This window comes from Cicer arietinum, chromosome 4, assembly GCF_000331145.2.
Source record: "Cicer arietinum cultivar CDC Frontier isolate Library 1 chromosome 4, Cicar.CDCFrontier_v2.0, whole genome shotgun sequence".
NCBI lineage: Eukaryota > Viridiplantae > Streptophyta > Magnoliopsida > Fabales > Fabaceae > Cicer > Cicer arietinum.
Genome location: NC_021163.2, coordinates 48,387,393 through 48,404,293, shown reverse-complemented (window position 1 = coordinate 48,404,293; position 16,901 = coordinate 48,387,393). Strand labels below are relative to the sequence as shown.

General features: G+C 32.8%; 1 protein-coding gene across 1 annotated transcript in view; it reads left to right on the top strand.

Moving 5' to 3' along the window:
* The first annotated feature begins 11,797 nt into the window (after positions 1–11,797).
* LOC101489738 (TNF receptor-associated factor homolog 1b-like) overlaps positions 11,798–16,901 on the top strand; it is a 13,778-nt gene continuing 8,674 nt past the window's right edge. Inside the window, exons 1-6 of the mRNA XM_073366856.1 lie at positions 11,798–11,940; positions 12,636–12,856; positions 12,937–13,048; positions 13,978–14,066; positions 14,179–14,247; positions 14,333–14,467. Of these exons, the coding sequence (XP_073222957.1) occupies positions 12,679–12,856; positions 12,937–13,048; positions 13,978–14,066; positions 14,179–14,247; positions 14,333–14,467 (583 nt within the window). The 5' untranslated portion in view covers positions 11,798–11,940; positions 12,636–12,678. The remainder of the gene's footprint in view (positions 11,941–12,635; positions 12,857–12,936; positions 13,049–13,977; positions 14,067–14,178; positions 14,248–14,332; positions 14,468–16,901) is intronic.

The window sequence follows — 16,901 nt, the reverse complement described above, 5'->3', positions numbered from 1 at the left end:
CATTTAACAAGTTATCAAATTCTTTTCCCATTTGTTCACATAAATAACAAGGTTCAGGATTTATTACCTCATCTTTTTATGTTTTTTCCATCAAGCATATGTTAGCTTCCTCGCCTTCTTCAGTTTCTGATTCTTCTGAATCATCCCATGTTGCCATCATTGATTTCTTTTTGAAAGGAAATCGCTTTGGTGGGTTCTTGTTTAAGGGACATTCTACTTTGTAATGTCCTAATTTATTACATCCAAAATATGTGATTGGCTTTTGTCCACTTCTGTTTTGGGATTTTTGTTTTGAAATCCCTTTTTGATTTGATCTTTTCTTCTCGTCATTCTCTGTATTCTTCTGATGAGAAAAGAAATTTCATCAACATCTTCTTGTTCAGTTTCTTCTGGTTCTTCCTCTATTTGTACTGTGATGTTTTCTTGAGATGTTTTTAGTGTTATTGCCTTTCCCTTCTTGATTGGTTTGTCTTCTTGTAGCAATACTTCATGTGCTCTTAAGGTTCCAATTAATTCTTCCAGGGAAAGTGATTCAAGATTCTTGGTTTGGCTTATAGTTGTTACCATTGGTCTCCATATGATTGGAAGACACCTCATGGTTTTTCTTACTCTTTCTTGAACTGTGTAAGCTTTGCTAAGAAAACGCATTTCATTTACTATTGTTGTGAACCTTGAGTACATTTCATCAATAGTTTCTCCTTCTTGCATTTCGAACAGTTCGAATTTCCTTACGCAATGTCTATCCTTGTTTCTTTGACATGGCTTGTTCCTTTATGATGAGTTTGCAGTGTATCCCATACTTCTTTTGCAGTTGTGCATTTGTCTACTCTTTCACTCTCTTCACTACTTAAGGCACATGATAAGAATAATTGAGCTTTAGAGTTTAGGAGTACCTTAGTTTTATCATCAGCTATCCAGTCTGCTTCTTTCTTTGCAGCAGAGGTTGAGTCATCTTGATCAACTCTTGGTATGAAATCTCCATCTATAATGATGCGCCACATCCATGTATCTTGAGATTTCAGAAATAGTTGCATCTTATTTTTCCAGAAATAATAATCAGATCCATCAAAGAATGGTGGACTGTTTGAAGATCCTCCTTCAACAATGTATTTGGCTTTCGACATATTTTCTTCTTGATCTTTTCTCTAGAACTTGTTAGGTGTTTTTAATATTTCTAGAGATCGTGTTATGATGCCAATTGAAGTAACAATGTCTATTTACAAGAAATGGGGGTTTGAATTGTAAATGTACCTATTTAAAAATTCCTGAAAAAGTCTTAAGATTTAACTCAAGAATGATCATGGTTAAGAAACCAGAAAATGGAGAACGTTCTTGGTTTTTACCAGAAAACGGAGAACGCTCTTAGTTAGCTTAAAAAACAGAAATTCACTTTATGTTTTATCTCAGTTAATCAATTAAGCTTAATAAATAAAGAGATAAGAGAAGGAATAACATACAAAGATATATCATAGTTCACCCAACTCGGGCTACGTTAAGTCCTCACAACTGTGAGATTTTCCACTAAGTGTTCAAAACAAAGAACCTTCTTGGTTTTACAACACCTAGCTTAGATCAACCTTGATCTGTTACAAGTTCTATTTCTTTCCACCCAGAAATTAAACTAATCACCTATCGATCTTGATAGGATTTGTTACAATCTATTCAAACTATACTTAAACTCTTATAGTTTGAGTTTTACAATAATGATGAGATTGTTTTGATAGAATCTGAGATGTCTCAACTCTTGTTTGAGATTCGATTCTTTACAAAGAATTCAGTAAGAAATAACACAGTGTGATATAAAAGTTCAGAACTGATTCTTCTGTGTGAAAATGAGAATTTCAAGTATGTGAATGTGAATGATTTGTGGGAATTAACAACACTTGAATTTATGCTTTAATCTTGAATATTGGCCTTCCATTTATAGGTGATTATAAGCATTTAATGATGGTCAAAAGAGCTTATGCATTTTTCCTGGACATTGGACTTTATTTTATAGGCATTTGGAGCATTTAATAATGGTCAAAAGAGCTGTTGGTAGTGCTCTGTCAATTTTGACCAAAACCGATATATATGATTAAAAATATTCCAGCCTTTGAACATTTTGAATTTGTTTTGACTGATGTTGCTATAGACTTCTTTGATTAGTTTGCTTTTGATTTTAATGATCCTTGAAGCTTCTCATGTAATCATTGGTGTTAGAGCTTCGATCTGGAGCCTTGATTCTGTCCAAAACAGTTTGGTGAATGATTATAAACTTCTGTAGAAGTAAGGAGATCAATGCTGAAATTCTGCAGAAACGGAGATGGATTATCAATCTGGTTTTGTCAGTTTGAACTTTCTGGAGATTGATGATCAATTTGGAGATTCAGTTTTGATCATTCTAGATATCTTCCTGATGTCTTGTACAGATCAAGATTGATTAAACTTTCTTGACAGTTTGGCTGAAGAAGATTGAAACTATTTCGACTAACTTGATTCGAGACCTTTTATCTTAATGATTCAAGAACTTCTTTGACTGAAATGGATCCTACTTGTTCCTTGCCATGTACTGATGAACTTAGTATAAAATTCAGAGGCAAAAACTTCTTTGAAATAGTGGAGATATATTGGTTAAGAGGTTGTGACGACCAGTCTTGAACTTGGAGATCATTTTCCATTTTGTCTAGAATATTCTGGTTTCTTTACCTGTTCAGTTTTTAACTGTTTTCTTTGCGTTGCTTGATTCCAATCTTTGAATTAATTCATCAAAAGCACAAGTTACATTAACATAAAATTTTAGAATCAAAATTAGCATTCTTAATTAACCTTTGTTTATTTTCATCAAAACTTTAATTTGAGAGTTTGTCTTAACATACCCCCCATGTACCCAATGCTGAACCAACCGCGTATCCGAACCCATACCAAGTACCAAAGAGAATTGCAGACCTTGTGATCATGCTTCTCGTTCTCTACTTGCGCCGTCTCCCCTCTGTTGTTCAGTCTCCTTCTTATGTGCCACCAGTTAGTTTTTATTATCTAATGAAACAAACCTCCTATTTTTCCTCTATACGTGCACAACTTTACCTTTTAAAATAACAAACCAAAGGAATTAACAGACAATTGGTCCCTAAAATTGTAATAGTCCTTCAATTTTTCAAATTCGCATATAAATATCTAAAATTGTAAAATATCAATCAAAATAGTCCATTTGAAAACTTTTGATGTTAGATATTTTGATGTCACAATGTAATTAAATATGTGACTTATCCACGTTGATCTCACATCAATGTCATCTTCCTAGGGATAATTTTTTGATGAAATATTATCATCCCAAAGATAAATTTGTGAGGGATTATAATTGTAAATATTATGGATAAATTAGTTCATGAAAGATTTAAATTTCACAAAAAAAACTAGCCCACATTATGATGACACTAATATGAGATCAACATAAAGAGTCAAATATTCAATTAACATGTCATATCATAGTCTCTATTGATAAAGGTTTAAATGTAGACTATTTTGATTACTATTTTATGATTTTCAAGAATATATTTGTCGATTCGCAAATTACCAAAATTATTTTGACTGCCACCTACAATATGAAAGACCAGTTTGCATGTTTACTCCAAGCCAAGGTTACTTCGTTTTCAACTGAGTCGTGTATAGATTAAGACTCATCTTTGATAAAAATAGGTGACAGTTTATAGCTCTTGAGCTATTGGCGTGTGCTGCAGTTTAATTAACTTAAAAATATAAAATGACATAAAAACACATTATTAATTAAAAATAAATTTTATCAATTAATGTTTAAAATATTTTTAAAAAAGTAATTTAATTTTTTTAATTAATTTCAAGTTTATCATTCCAATATATTATTTATTTATTTATCTAATTAATTTGTTTTAAAATAAAAAACTATTTACTTTAAAATATTAATTATTTATAAACAATTTAAAATTATAATAAATTAATTATAAAAGATAAAAAAGGAATTTAGTTAAACAATAAGGGAAAAATTGGAAGAGAAAATGATAAACTATAAGTTCATAAACCACTTGAATTTGTAGAGAGTAAAACATAGAAACTGGGGTTTTAAATTGTGTTTTGTTTCAAAAACTTATTATATAAACAATTTTAAAATAATGATGTTGAAAACATGAATGAGTAAAGCAATAAGTAAAGAGATAAAGGAAGAGATAACCAAAAATTGTGTTCAAGTATTCTCAACCTTTTAGCTTAGTACGGCCAAACTGTTGAGGATGTCAACTACTACTAGATTAGGTTACATAGTGTTTAGATTGGGTTTTGAACTAATTCTCACACAAGAGTGTTTACACAGATTTTTGCTCTCAGAATATTTCTTAGGTTTCTCATCACTTAGAGCTAATAAAAGAGATTTTCAAGTGTTTGTAATGATATAAGTGTTTCTCTTGTTTTTCGTTGTTGTTATTCTTTTTAGTGACAATCATGAATCCTTTTATAGAATATCAAATAGTCCATTAGGGTTTCTGACCATTGTTGTGATTGCATAAAATGAGTATGTGAATTAATAGCTTGTATCAAATCTTCAGAGATTATGAATCAACATTAAACACTTGTTCAAATTTGTCTTCATGGTTGATTCAGCGTATCTTGACAAAAAAAAAAGGCTGAATTACTAGAGGATGGCACTGTTAGAGGATGTTATGTGCTTCTTCAGTCAGAGGACAAATCTTCTATAATGAGCAGAGCATGTTAGAGCGCAAACTAATTATCAGCGTGTTGACTTTAATTAGAGTGTTGACTTTAATTATAGTGTTGACTTTATTAGAGTGTTGATTTTAATCAAAGTGTTAACTTTTTTAGATGTCAAACTGGATGCCCAGATTATCAAACACAGAACATCAAAGTGAACTTGTCTCAAAAGATTCTACAGATGTACATTGAGAATGAGATTTTCAGAATCGGTTATTAGTCAACAAATGTAACAAAGTATTGACGTAACTACTCTGTGTAACTTGTCTATTAATCAGAGGATGTTGCGTAAATATATTTCATTCTCGTGACAAAAGTCTGCACACTTAAATAAATTTATTAGCACAATAAATTGTTCATACAAAATAATTTATGTTATCATCAAAACAATTAAGACTCACTATTCTTGAAACCAACTTAATTTTAACATAATCAACTTATCTAAAAACACTATAAATTATAAGCTCATATACAACTGTTACTAAACAAAACTTATAGCTTATAAACTATAAATTATAAGCTCCTTTTGGCATTCTCAAACAAAGTCTAAACGTTGTTTTCCAATTGTTTTATAACAAATATATCGGGACTTCAAAACTTAGTCATTTGCATCCAAAAATCACTAAATTTCATCAATTTGTATTACTTTTTGATTGATGACTAATTATGCAAATATGAAGGATAAACAAAGATAAACAGAGATCATAACTATAAAATAAAATAGAAGGCAAATACTCTCTTAAAATCCTATAATTGAGTTTATTAGCTACTATCGATGATGAATCGTTGGTTATGAAACTATTTTGTCCACTTATGAAGTTACCTCGGGCCAAACTATTAATTTACAAAAACCTGAAATTTTCTGTAGCCGCAATTTCCTTATGGCCACCAAATATTTGATTGCTAACACATTGGGTGTTCAAGTTGTTCTAAGAACTGACAAGTAACTGAGTTTGCCTTCGCTAATTGATCGCAGTAAGTGATCAATTTTTAGTTTCATTAAAGAAATAGTTTGGCAGAGAAATTCTTATTAAATTAGTGTTGCAAGCAATTCCATCTTATATTATTAGTGTATTCGTGCTTCCTCCTACTATTAGGGATAAGATTGAAAAGATGATGGACTTGTTTTGGTGGGGTAAAAGTGGTAACCAAACTAAAGGTATTTAGTGGATCTCATGGGATAGACTTTCCGTGCACAAACATGATTGTGGTATAGGGTTCAAAAGCATTAGTGATTTTCACTTAGCAATGTTAGGCAAGCAAGAATGGAAGTTCACGATTAACCCTCACAACCTTCTCACTCGTCTATTCAAAGCTAGATATTTATTCGAAGTCAATTTATCGGTGCTAAGTAAGGCCATAATCCCATATAAGATTGGAAAAATATTTGGAGTACTATTATTCCAAGGAGGTAGTAGATGGAGCATCATAGAAGGGAGTAACATCTCTCTCACTCCTTATGGGAGCAAAGTTGGCTTGACGATGGGTCTCAAATTGCCAAATCGCAAAATTTGGATCTATTTTTACAAAACATGACAATAGCTCATTTGTTTGATGTTAATTCCAAGGCTTAGAATGGTCCACAATATTTTTACCCCTGAAATTGCTCAATTTTCTTTGAATACACCACTATTCATTTCAATGGGGGAGGATAATCGGATTTGGAGGTTTGAAAAGAACCACATGTATTCAGTTAGAAATGCATACCGATTTTGCATTGATGATTTTATTGACAACTCATATCTTAGAGTTCACAAACAATGGCAACTTATTTGGCGTATTAAAGCATCGTCTACGATTAAGAATTTCATTTGGTGCCTTTGTTGTAATTGTGTTCCCACTCGTGATAGATTGCAAAGTCGTGGTATCAATTGCCAATAATACTGTGAATTATGTGATGTTGGTGTGGAAGATAACTTACATTTACTTTTTCAATGTCCAAGCAGCATAGAATGTTGACAAGACAATGATTTTCTTCCACAACTACATGTGGCCCACATTAGGAACAACTTAGTGGCAAAAATTGTTTTCGATATTATGCAACAATTATACATGAGGCACGAAGAACAATGTGCTTGTATTTTGTAGAACATTTGGACTTATAGCAACATGAATATTTAGGAGCACATCATTGATACCTTGCAATAGGTCTACACTCGTAGTATGTTTACTTTAGATGACTAACCACAAGCTAATTGGTCTCACATTGCAGACACCAATAGACCAACTAGTGTATAAATGGAGTTTTGGGAAAAATCGACACTATGTCATTACAAAAGCAACATAGATGCATCATTTTCATCGCACCACAATCATGTTGGTATTGGAATTGTCTATGAGATTATAGTGACAACTTTGTTTTGGCATAAACCGAGTGGTTTTGTAACGCCCCGTTTTTTCAAAGCGAGGGTGTATATTTTTTTTTTCAAAAGAAATTAAACTGAAATAGAGAAATAAACAAGAAAATGCTTTTGGATAAATAATTGAGTCATTATAATTTACAAGCAGCGGAAAAGTTTCTCCAAATATAAATCCAAAGCATTTACACAACAACAAATGGTACATGGGACCCATTCAAATAAGATGTCAAACTGACAATATTAATATAAGTACAGTTTTCCAAATCAAAATACTCCAACCCAAAAAGTAGGACGTCTAGTTCCTATACATCAACCTAATATGATCATCCTACCAAAAAACTATACACCCTGAGTGATCTCCACGCGCCCCGTGAGATCCTCCCAACGTAGCTGCAGTCAAGCGTTCCCATCTCCATTCCCGTCCGTAGGGTACGAACCGGTAGGATCGTCCTGACTCTCATCTGAGGGCAAAGCCCAGATTTCCACAATGATTGTAAAGGGTCACCAACCGAAATTAACAGATAACACATAACATTTAAGTTTTAAATGCACAAAATAACCTTTCAACTAAGCATGCACCTTAAAAGGATTTTCCATATGCTAAAAGTTCATATAATGCTTGCCAATTAACAATGAACTCAAAATGAAGTTCTTAAACCATCAAGTAATACATAACTGACCAAAGCATTGATAAATCAGTTGAGCAATCGATTATCTAACTCAAAATAAGGACTTTTGCTGAGCCAATCGATTGCCAAATCGATTTGGTCAGTTCTGCTGAGTTTCTGCATGACCAAATCGATTTCTAAGTCAATTTTGTCAGTTCTGATGAGTCCATGTGTTGCCAAATCGATTTCCAAATCGATTTTGGCAGTTTTGCTGAGTTCCTGCCTCTCTGCCAATCGATTTCCAAATCGATTTCTTAAAAGATTTTGAAAGACATATTTATACAATCGATTGGCAAATCGATTAGGTCAAAATGGTGAACTTCCTGCAACTCATCCAATCGATTGGGAAATCGATTTCCCTCATCATTTTTCCAAAAATTCATGAATTAACTCAAGTCATTCCTACTCAAGTCCACAACTTAACACTTAGCAATTCCTACGCGATTACCACGGCAAATGGGATTTCGAAAACCATCATACTTACACACAATAATTAACACATAACACTTAGCACCTTCAACGCGATTACCACGATAAATCAAAATTCAAAACACTCAATCATAGACTCGAATCAAACACGACTCGCGTGCCAAGCACCCTAATGCAATGCGTATATGCCAAAATGCATGGACTCGGAATTCCAAACCAAAACCCTCCTCGAAGGGCCGTAAATCATAATCGTACCGCCTATCGCAGGCCAAAGTACCAATTACCGAGGTGCCACCTATCACGGGTCAGCACGATTTACTAAAATGCGTAAATCATAAACGTACCACCTATCACGGGTCAGTACAGTTTACCGAGGTGTCACCTATCACGGGTCAACACGATTTACTAAAAGAAAAAGCGGAAATCGTAAATGTACCACCTATCACGGGTCAGTACAGTTACCATGGTGTCACCTATCACGGGTCAACACGATTTACTAAAAGAAAAAGCGGAAATCGTAAATGTACCACCTATCACGGGTCAGTACAGTTACCATGGTGTCACCTATCACGGGTCAACACGATTTACTAAAAGAAAAAGCGGGAATCGTAAACGTACCGCCTATCACAGACCAGTACTGTTTACCGAGGTGCCACCTATCACGGGTCAGCACAATCCACCAAAAATGTAAATCGTAAATGTACCACCTATCACGGGTCAGTACAGTTACCATGGTGTCACCTATCACGGGTCAACACGATTTACTAAAAGAAAAAGCGGGAATCGTAAACGTACCGCCTATCACAGACCAGTACTGTTTACCTAGGTGCCACCTATCACGGGTCAGCACAATTCACCAAAAACGTAAATCGTAAACGTACCACCTATCACGGGTCAGTACAGTTTACCGAGGTGTCACCTATCATAAACCGCGGTATTAAAAGATTCCCCGTTTTTAATACTCGTTTAACTCTAATGGTTTTCAAATTCCACAGAAAACAATTTAAGACATACTCTCACATTCAATCCATAATTCACACCAAAACACGTCAATCAACAACCATCAAGTATGAACACGCCAAATACGATGAACACAAATCAACGCAACATAACACCCATATACATCAAATTTCATTTACTCATAATCATACACAATGACTTCAAATCCATTTACCACGAAACATTCATCAATATAAACAAAACCTAACTCTAAGGTTTTACCCATAACGCATTAGATTTGTTTTTCCCCAAATCGATACATTAAACCCTAACAAATTCCTTCCCACACAACCACAGATAAGTCCCTAATGCAACTAGAAGTTTGGAAGGAGCCCTTACCTTAACGTTAGCTCAAACGTGCGTTTCCGGTACCGTGAGTAAATCCGGTAAATTTTCTGCTCGCAACCACGCTTCCAAAACTGGTCCACTAGCGCCGTAGCATGGAGGTGAGCAACCTTCCCTTCTATCACTTCTTGAAACGACGTTTAGATCTAGGTGAAACGGGGAGGTTTGTGTTTGAATCTCAAATACCGTTTTACTTGGTTTTCGAATCAAAGAGGAAGAGTGGAGTTGAGAAATCCTTGTTCTAACGCTCACCCAACCTTGGGTTACTATTCTTGAAGAAAAGGAAGCGAAGAAAACGAAAAATGGAGGAGAAGGGAAAAGGGGGGTCACGGTTGATCAGAGGAAGAAGATGGAAAATTTCAGATTTTCCTTCATTTCTTTTTCTTTCCTTTGTTTTTCCTTTCTTCCTTTTTCCTTCTTTCCTTTATATACTCTTTTCTTTTCCTCCAAACAAACACACATGTAAATATATAATAAATATAACTTAACAAATATCTCAAATCTAGATATTTGTTAAATTAGCATTTCACCCGTAACGCATTAAATTCTCCGCAAAGGATTCACCGCAGTTAATTTCAATTTATTTATCGACGAGAAATTTTAATTGGCATCAAAATATCTTTTTGATTATAAAACTCCAAAATATTATTAACTTTGGCTTAAAAGCCTTCGAGCCAAAATCCAAAATACACCAAAAATACATAAAGGGTACTTTAAAATTATGGGTCTTACAGGTTTCCCCTATGTGTTACGCTGATGAGGGTGAAACATATGGTCCCTTGAGCGCACTTCGTTGGATGCATGTCCTTCAAATTTTAAATATTGATGTTGAGATGGACTCCAAGAGGGTGGTGGATAAATTTCACACTAATAAAGAAAATATCTTTGATTTATGTGCTATACTTTTTGATTGTAGAAATACCTTTTCATCCCATTTTGTAAAATCTCATGTTGAGTTGTTTGAAGATAAGTAAATGAGACAACTCAAGCAAAAGTAACCTTATCTTTAAATATTTTCATTGATATTTCGACATGTATCCAACAAATTATTATGAATGAAGTGATACGAGCATTCTTTGGTAAACTAAAAAGCATAAATAATAATATTTTAAAAGGTTAAATAAGGTTCTAGTTTCTAATTTTTTTTCCCAACTATTTAGTCCCTAAAATTTTTATGTTTTTTTGAATATTTGTTCTTACTTTTAGGTCAACTTGTGTGAATCCTTTAAGATTTTGAACGATCTTTTATTCTTTTATATTTAGGACAATATAAGAATTTTCCATACAAAAATTTAGAATTTTTTAATAAAAGATGAATTAAATTTGAATTTTTAAGAGCCAAAAGCTTAAAAATTCATATTTATTTTATCTCATGTTAAAAGTTTCTAAATTTTTATTAGAGAAATATTTGTAATGTCTTAAACATAACTATAAAGAATCACAAATTTTTTAAATAACACACATAAATTGACTAAAAAGTAAGGATAAAAAATGAAAAAGTATTTATACACTAACAAATGATATATTTTTTTTTTTATATAAAAACTTTAGGGTTCAAACAATTTGAATAGAGAAGAAAATACAATTAAACTATTTAAATAATCAAACCATAGTCGATGCTAGTTTATAATTCAATCAATTGAGTGGTTCGATAAAAAATATAAAAGAATACACATTTTGTGTGTGTAGCCTATTTATTTATTTTTCTAAATTACCGTTCCCATTTGTTTTTATCTTCTAACTCTTTTATTTTTAAAAGAATTGTTTTATCTTTTTCTAAATATTATTTTTATTTATATTCTTTTACAATTTAGTTTTTTTATGTTGCTCACAGTTTACAATCAATTTATTTAAAATTTTATTTTTATATGTATATATATATATAATTATTATATATATACAATAATATAATTAATTTATAAACTATAATCAAAATATAATAAATATTGAAAATTTATGTAAGCGTTAATATTATATATACATAATTGACCTTAGTAATAAGTGTTTAATAATTAATATATAATCGATGTAAATAATTTTATTATAATTGATATAAATTATTAATTATTTAATTATTAATCGATAAAAATTATAATTATATAATATAATTATACAATTAATAATTTATATTATTTTTTAATGTAAAATTAGTTTATATTTTTAATAAATGTATCATTTTTCTTTTGTGAAAAAATAATAATGAACAAAATCCATAAAATCTTTTAAAAAAATAAAGACGAATAAAGTAGAAAATGAAAATAATAAAATAGTATTTTTTCATTTTTTGGGTATGCCTTTGCACTCCGTTGTTCATCTCTTCTCTGTCTTTCTCTCAATTTTCTCTCTCATCTTCTCTCTCTCTAAAATCTCAGAGCTCCGGATTCTCACGCCGCTATTGTCGTCTCCTCCTTCGATTCCAGGTTCGCGTGCCCTATTCTCGATCCATTCGATTCTACACCGTTATTTTCAATTCCACTCGTTCCCCTATTGATTTTATTTTGGGGTTTTTCTTAGTGTGACTCTTCGCCATTTCTTCGATTTCGATCAATTTTTTTGTGTTAATCGTTGAATCTTGTTAGGAATTTTCGGTTTTTGGTTTCATGCAATTTGCTGAGATAACCTTTTTTTTTAAATCTCGTAATTTTTGGGTTTAATTTGGGTTTCTTTGAACTTATTTGATTGATTTTGGGTTTAATTTTGTTGTTATTTTTTCAATCTCTACTTTAGGGTTTTATTCGTGGGTTTTTTCTGTTAATTTTTTAGTTGGGTTTTTGGGTTTCAATGATATTGAGGAGATATATTAGAAATGAAGTTATATTTTATTTTAATTTAGTTTAAGTTGTCTTCAATTGATGTTTGTTGGTTTCTCTGAAACGGGAAATTATCACCCTTTGTCATGTGTTGTTTTCATTTGGTGAATTGTTACCATTTGAATTTGACTTTTTGTAATCATTATGTAGGATTTGATGTGATGCAGTTGCAAAGGTTTAATTGAAATGTTTGAATGATTTATTTCCGCTAAATAGTTGTTTGAATGATTTACTATGTTATAATGCAATGTATGGGTTTAAGAGGTTGATTTTGGTGCTCTGTGTTTGTGCTTCATATCCAGCAGCTGTTAAAAGAAGAGTGTTAGTGAAATAGTGCTCGATCAGGGAATGGCTGGGATTGCTAGTGAGGAATCTGGAGTGGGAAAGTCTGTGGAGGGAAGTTATAGTGGACACCGTTGTCAATCTGGGGAAGCGTTGGCAGAATGGCGGTCTTCTGAGCAGGTTGAGAATGGAATACCGTCAACTTCACCCCCTTACTGGGACACCGACGAGGACGACGATGATGGTGGTGAATTTGCGATTGTTAGAAATTTAAGTTTTCTATTAAGAGTTGTTTAAAATCTAATATATATTTTCTCTTTACAGGACCAAAACCATCTGAGTTGTTTGAAAGACATACTTGGAAGATAGAAAAGTTTTCTCAGATTACCAAAAGGGAACTTCGTAGTAGTACATTTGAAGTTGGCAACTACAAGTGGTATGTGGCTTTGGATATACTTATTGGAGTTACCTGCCTGGCTTGTGATGTATTTTAGAGCTTAACTGTCTAATCTATTCTTCAGCATTTTAATACACCTTATGCATGCATGTTTGTAAATATATTGCACCCAAATAAATTATGAGGGCTTTTGTCTCATATGTTGTTTTTTTCTTTTAATTTACTAGCATGCAGATGGGTACTAATGCCTGCCATAGTGGTGCCATAGGCCACAATGGCATGTTTATATGGCAGATTTTTGGCCTTCCGCCTTCTACAACACTGGGATTGATATACGCTCAGTGTTGTCAATTGCGGATCCTGGAAAATAGCAGTTTGTTAAAATTTTGCGATCCTAGAGGCGCCACAATAGCGGCTATTTGACAACACTTTGTACTAAAAGCGATTTGTTCATAATCAGCTATGCTATAGCACTATAGAGCCGCTATAGCGGTTATTTGACAACACTGAATACACTCTTTTGTACCAACGGTAAAATTAGTAAAGGAAACTGCCATCAGACAGTTATTAGGCTTGTTGACAATTTCAGCATGGAAAAAGAATACGGAAAAGGGTATTGCCCAAAGAAGGGTATTGCCCTTGTAAATTGTTTTAGACGAGTCATGACAAAATTTATTGTTTGTGAATTGCAATTATCTACGAAGTATGTCTGTTGGGAGGGAAAACTTATGGTTTTGGGTTTTAGTTTTTCCAGACTCTGCTATTGTGTAACTATCTAATTTGTCAAACAAGGGGAATACTTTCTTTATTAGTGAAAGGCTTATAGTATATCAGGAAGTAGAACATGATCACATGATTAACATGCCCAATGCAGAGTTGGTGTTGAAATCTGACATTTGCATATGATTTGACGTAGACCATACATTATAGTTGGGGTTTTGACCTAATGTTGCTGTGATATGTGGCAGGTATATTTTAATTTATCCACAAGGTTGTGATGTATGCAATCATCTCTCTCTGTTTCTTTGTGTTTCTAATCATGACAAACTTCTTCCAGGTTTGTTTCTTGTATTTTAACATTTAATTAATGATAAGTAGTTTTACCGGCTATTCTTGATCTCACTATACTTGACTTCTTTTTTTCTCCCCTTGTTTTGTGGGTAATACAGGATGGAGTCATTTTGCACAATTTACAATAGCTGTGGTCAACAAAGACCCTAAGAAATCAAAATATTCAGGTCTGTTTGTAATTAGATACCTTTGTTATTGGAGTGACAATTTTTGTAAACAGCACTGTTAAGCTATTTTACCTGAGTTTTTCAGATACATTGCACCGGTTTTGGAAGAAGGAGCATGACTGGGGATGGAAAAAGTTTATGGAGATTTCAAAGGTGTATGATGGCTTTGTTGACACTTCTGACAATCTCATAATAAAAGCTCAAGTTCAAGTCATTAGGTGTTCTATGCTTAATTTTTTATTTTATTTATAAATATTATATATATGCTCGTCCTTCTTGTATACATTTTAATTAGTCATTTAAGGTTATTTTACACGTGTTTGACTCTATTTGTTACTTATCTGCAAACAAGAAAACGTGAATGTTCTGTAGTCTACTAGTTAGAGTAACTAGTCATTTTCTGAATGCAGTTTATAGGAAATTGATGGCTAGCAAGAAATGATACTTTCTTTTTTGAAAACTTGTCACTAATTTTTTGTGAAGTAGGTTATGAATACATTAATTGTCATTGTTTTAACAATGAACATTCATCTCTGGGATTGTAAACCTCAGAATCCAGGTCATTTTGTAACCCAGCTGTATTTTCCATGACCTTGTTTTTGCAATTTTTTTTAACTTAGTATGTACCTACATCTACTGAAGAGATGGATTTCTATTTTCTTTAGGTCTATCCAGTGTTGTTCTTTTTTAATTTTTTCGCCTAATGGTTGTGCAACAAGTCTCACAATAACCTGTTCTATGTACCTTGGAGGTCTCATTTCATGTTCATTTGATTATAAGCTACTTTTACCATTATACTCTTCTTCAATCAGATATTGTGATATTCACAATCTTAGGAAATTGTTCACTGAGTGAACACTTTAATAGCTCCAGAATTGCAGTAATTATGATTTAAATTGGTATAAGGTGGTTTTGGTTTTAATAAATAATTGAAATTCTTTTAGCAGAAACAATTTCCTTAAAGGTTATGATTAATATTTTGGTTTTTACTTAATAATGACCATATAGTGATTCACAATGCAGTAGTTCTGTTAATTTGGGGAAAAGCAATGTCTGAGTGGTATAGTTCTCTCATGTCGTGTTTTATTATCACTCTTATTCACCCAAGATTGTGACTGTTTGCAGACTATATTGTTCTAGTAGCCTCAACTTGGAAGAGAGATTTTAGTCCTGTGTTATCCTCTCTTTTTGTCATTGCTCACTCATTTCTGGGGAGAACTTTGCGATTTCACACCCATTCACTTTGCATCATTTTGTCCCAGAAGGATTTTAGAATCAGCAGCCTGCATCAATCAAAAAACTCCATAGGCCCTAAGCCGACATTTTGGTTGCACGTCAGTGTTCTTGCTACTCATTTTCCAACTACCTCTCAGCATCTCAAGAAATTTGTGGCAGAATCCTTCTTTTTCCTTTTTCTTCTGGCAGCAACCAGCCTTGTTCATACGTCTTTGCTATGTCACCTCTTAGTTGATCCTAGCTTCTTCCCTTTAAGCATAGCTCTGTTTCTTTGACAAGTGATGGTGTGCACTATCTGTATGTCTAGACTATGGCTTATGATTATTAATTATGAACCTCTGTAATTGTGGGAAATTTTTTATTTGATCATTTATATGTGTGAGTATCCTTTTTTATCTTGTATCCATAATCTTCATCGCGAGCTGCTCTGTGCTGCTGTCCAGGATTGACTGACAGCTATATCTAACTAATGTGGAATATTATTGGATTTTACTTAATAATGATGAGTAATATGAAATTATAAAATTTGTAGCCATCATTTTAAAGGCTTTGCAGTATGTATGATATTTAAGTCGCATATATCTACAATATTTTTTGGTTTTGTAAAAATACTCAAGTCCATTTGGCAGAAATAATCTTTCTGAAAGGTAATTACTATTAATAGTGAGTTCTAGTGTTTCCTTGTTGAAGTTGTGCACTGGTGTTCCCCTCAAGATGACCTAGTATAATAGGGGTTTTTTTTGGCAGGACTTAGGATAATAGGTTATTGAATACTACTCAAGGGTGATTGGAACAATCACACACATGGATTGCACATATCCTGTTACATTGGTTACCAAATGCATACGAAAATTGCTCCCTATTTTATTGTATTCTGACGGTTATTCATGCGGGGGAGCATCAATGACCCATTTTTACTGATAACACCATAGAAACTGCTAATTAGTAATTGCTGTTTTAAACTGATTTTCTGTGTTCTTTCTTCAGAATCTTTTAATTTAGCTTCTTTAAAATGATTTTTATCTCCATGCAAAAAGACTTCGGTACAAATATACGATATAACATCTACCCTTCTAAAACTGTGCTACTGCTAGATTAAATCTCATTAGGTTATCTTTATTTTTTATCACTGATGCAATGTGCTTTGTGAAATCGTTAGAGGAGATCAAATGAAGGATAGTCAATCGTAGAGGTAGGGGAAGACCTAGGAAAACTATAAGAAAACTATTAGGAAAAACCTAGAGATTAATAACTTGGAATGAGATATGCTATATAATAGAACACTATGATGTTGTTTGATCCACGTAGCCGACCTGACTTAGTGGGATACGGCTGGATTGTTGTTGTGGTTGATGCAATATGCTTTGTAGCTTTTGATTCAGATGTATGACCCTATATGTTTTTTTTAAATGCGCAGG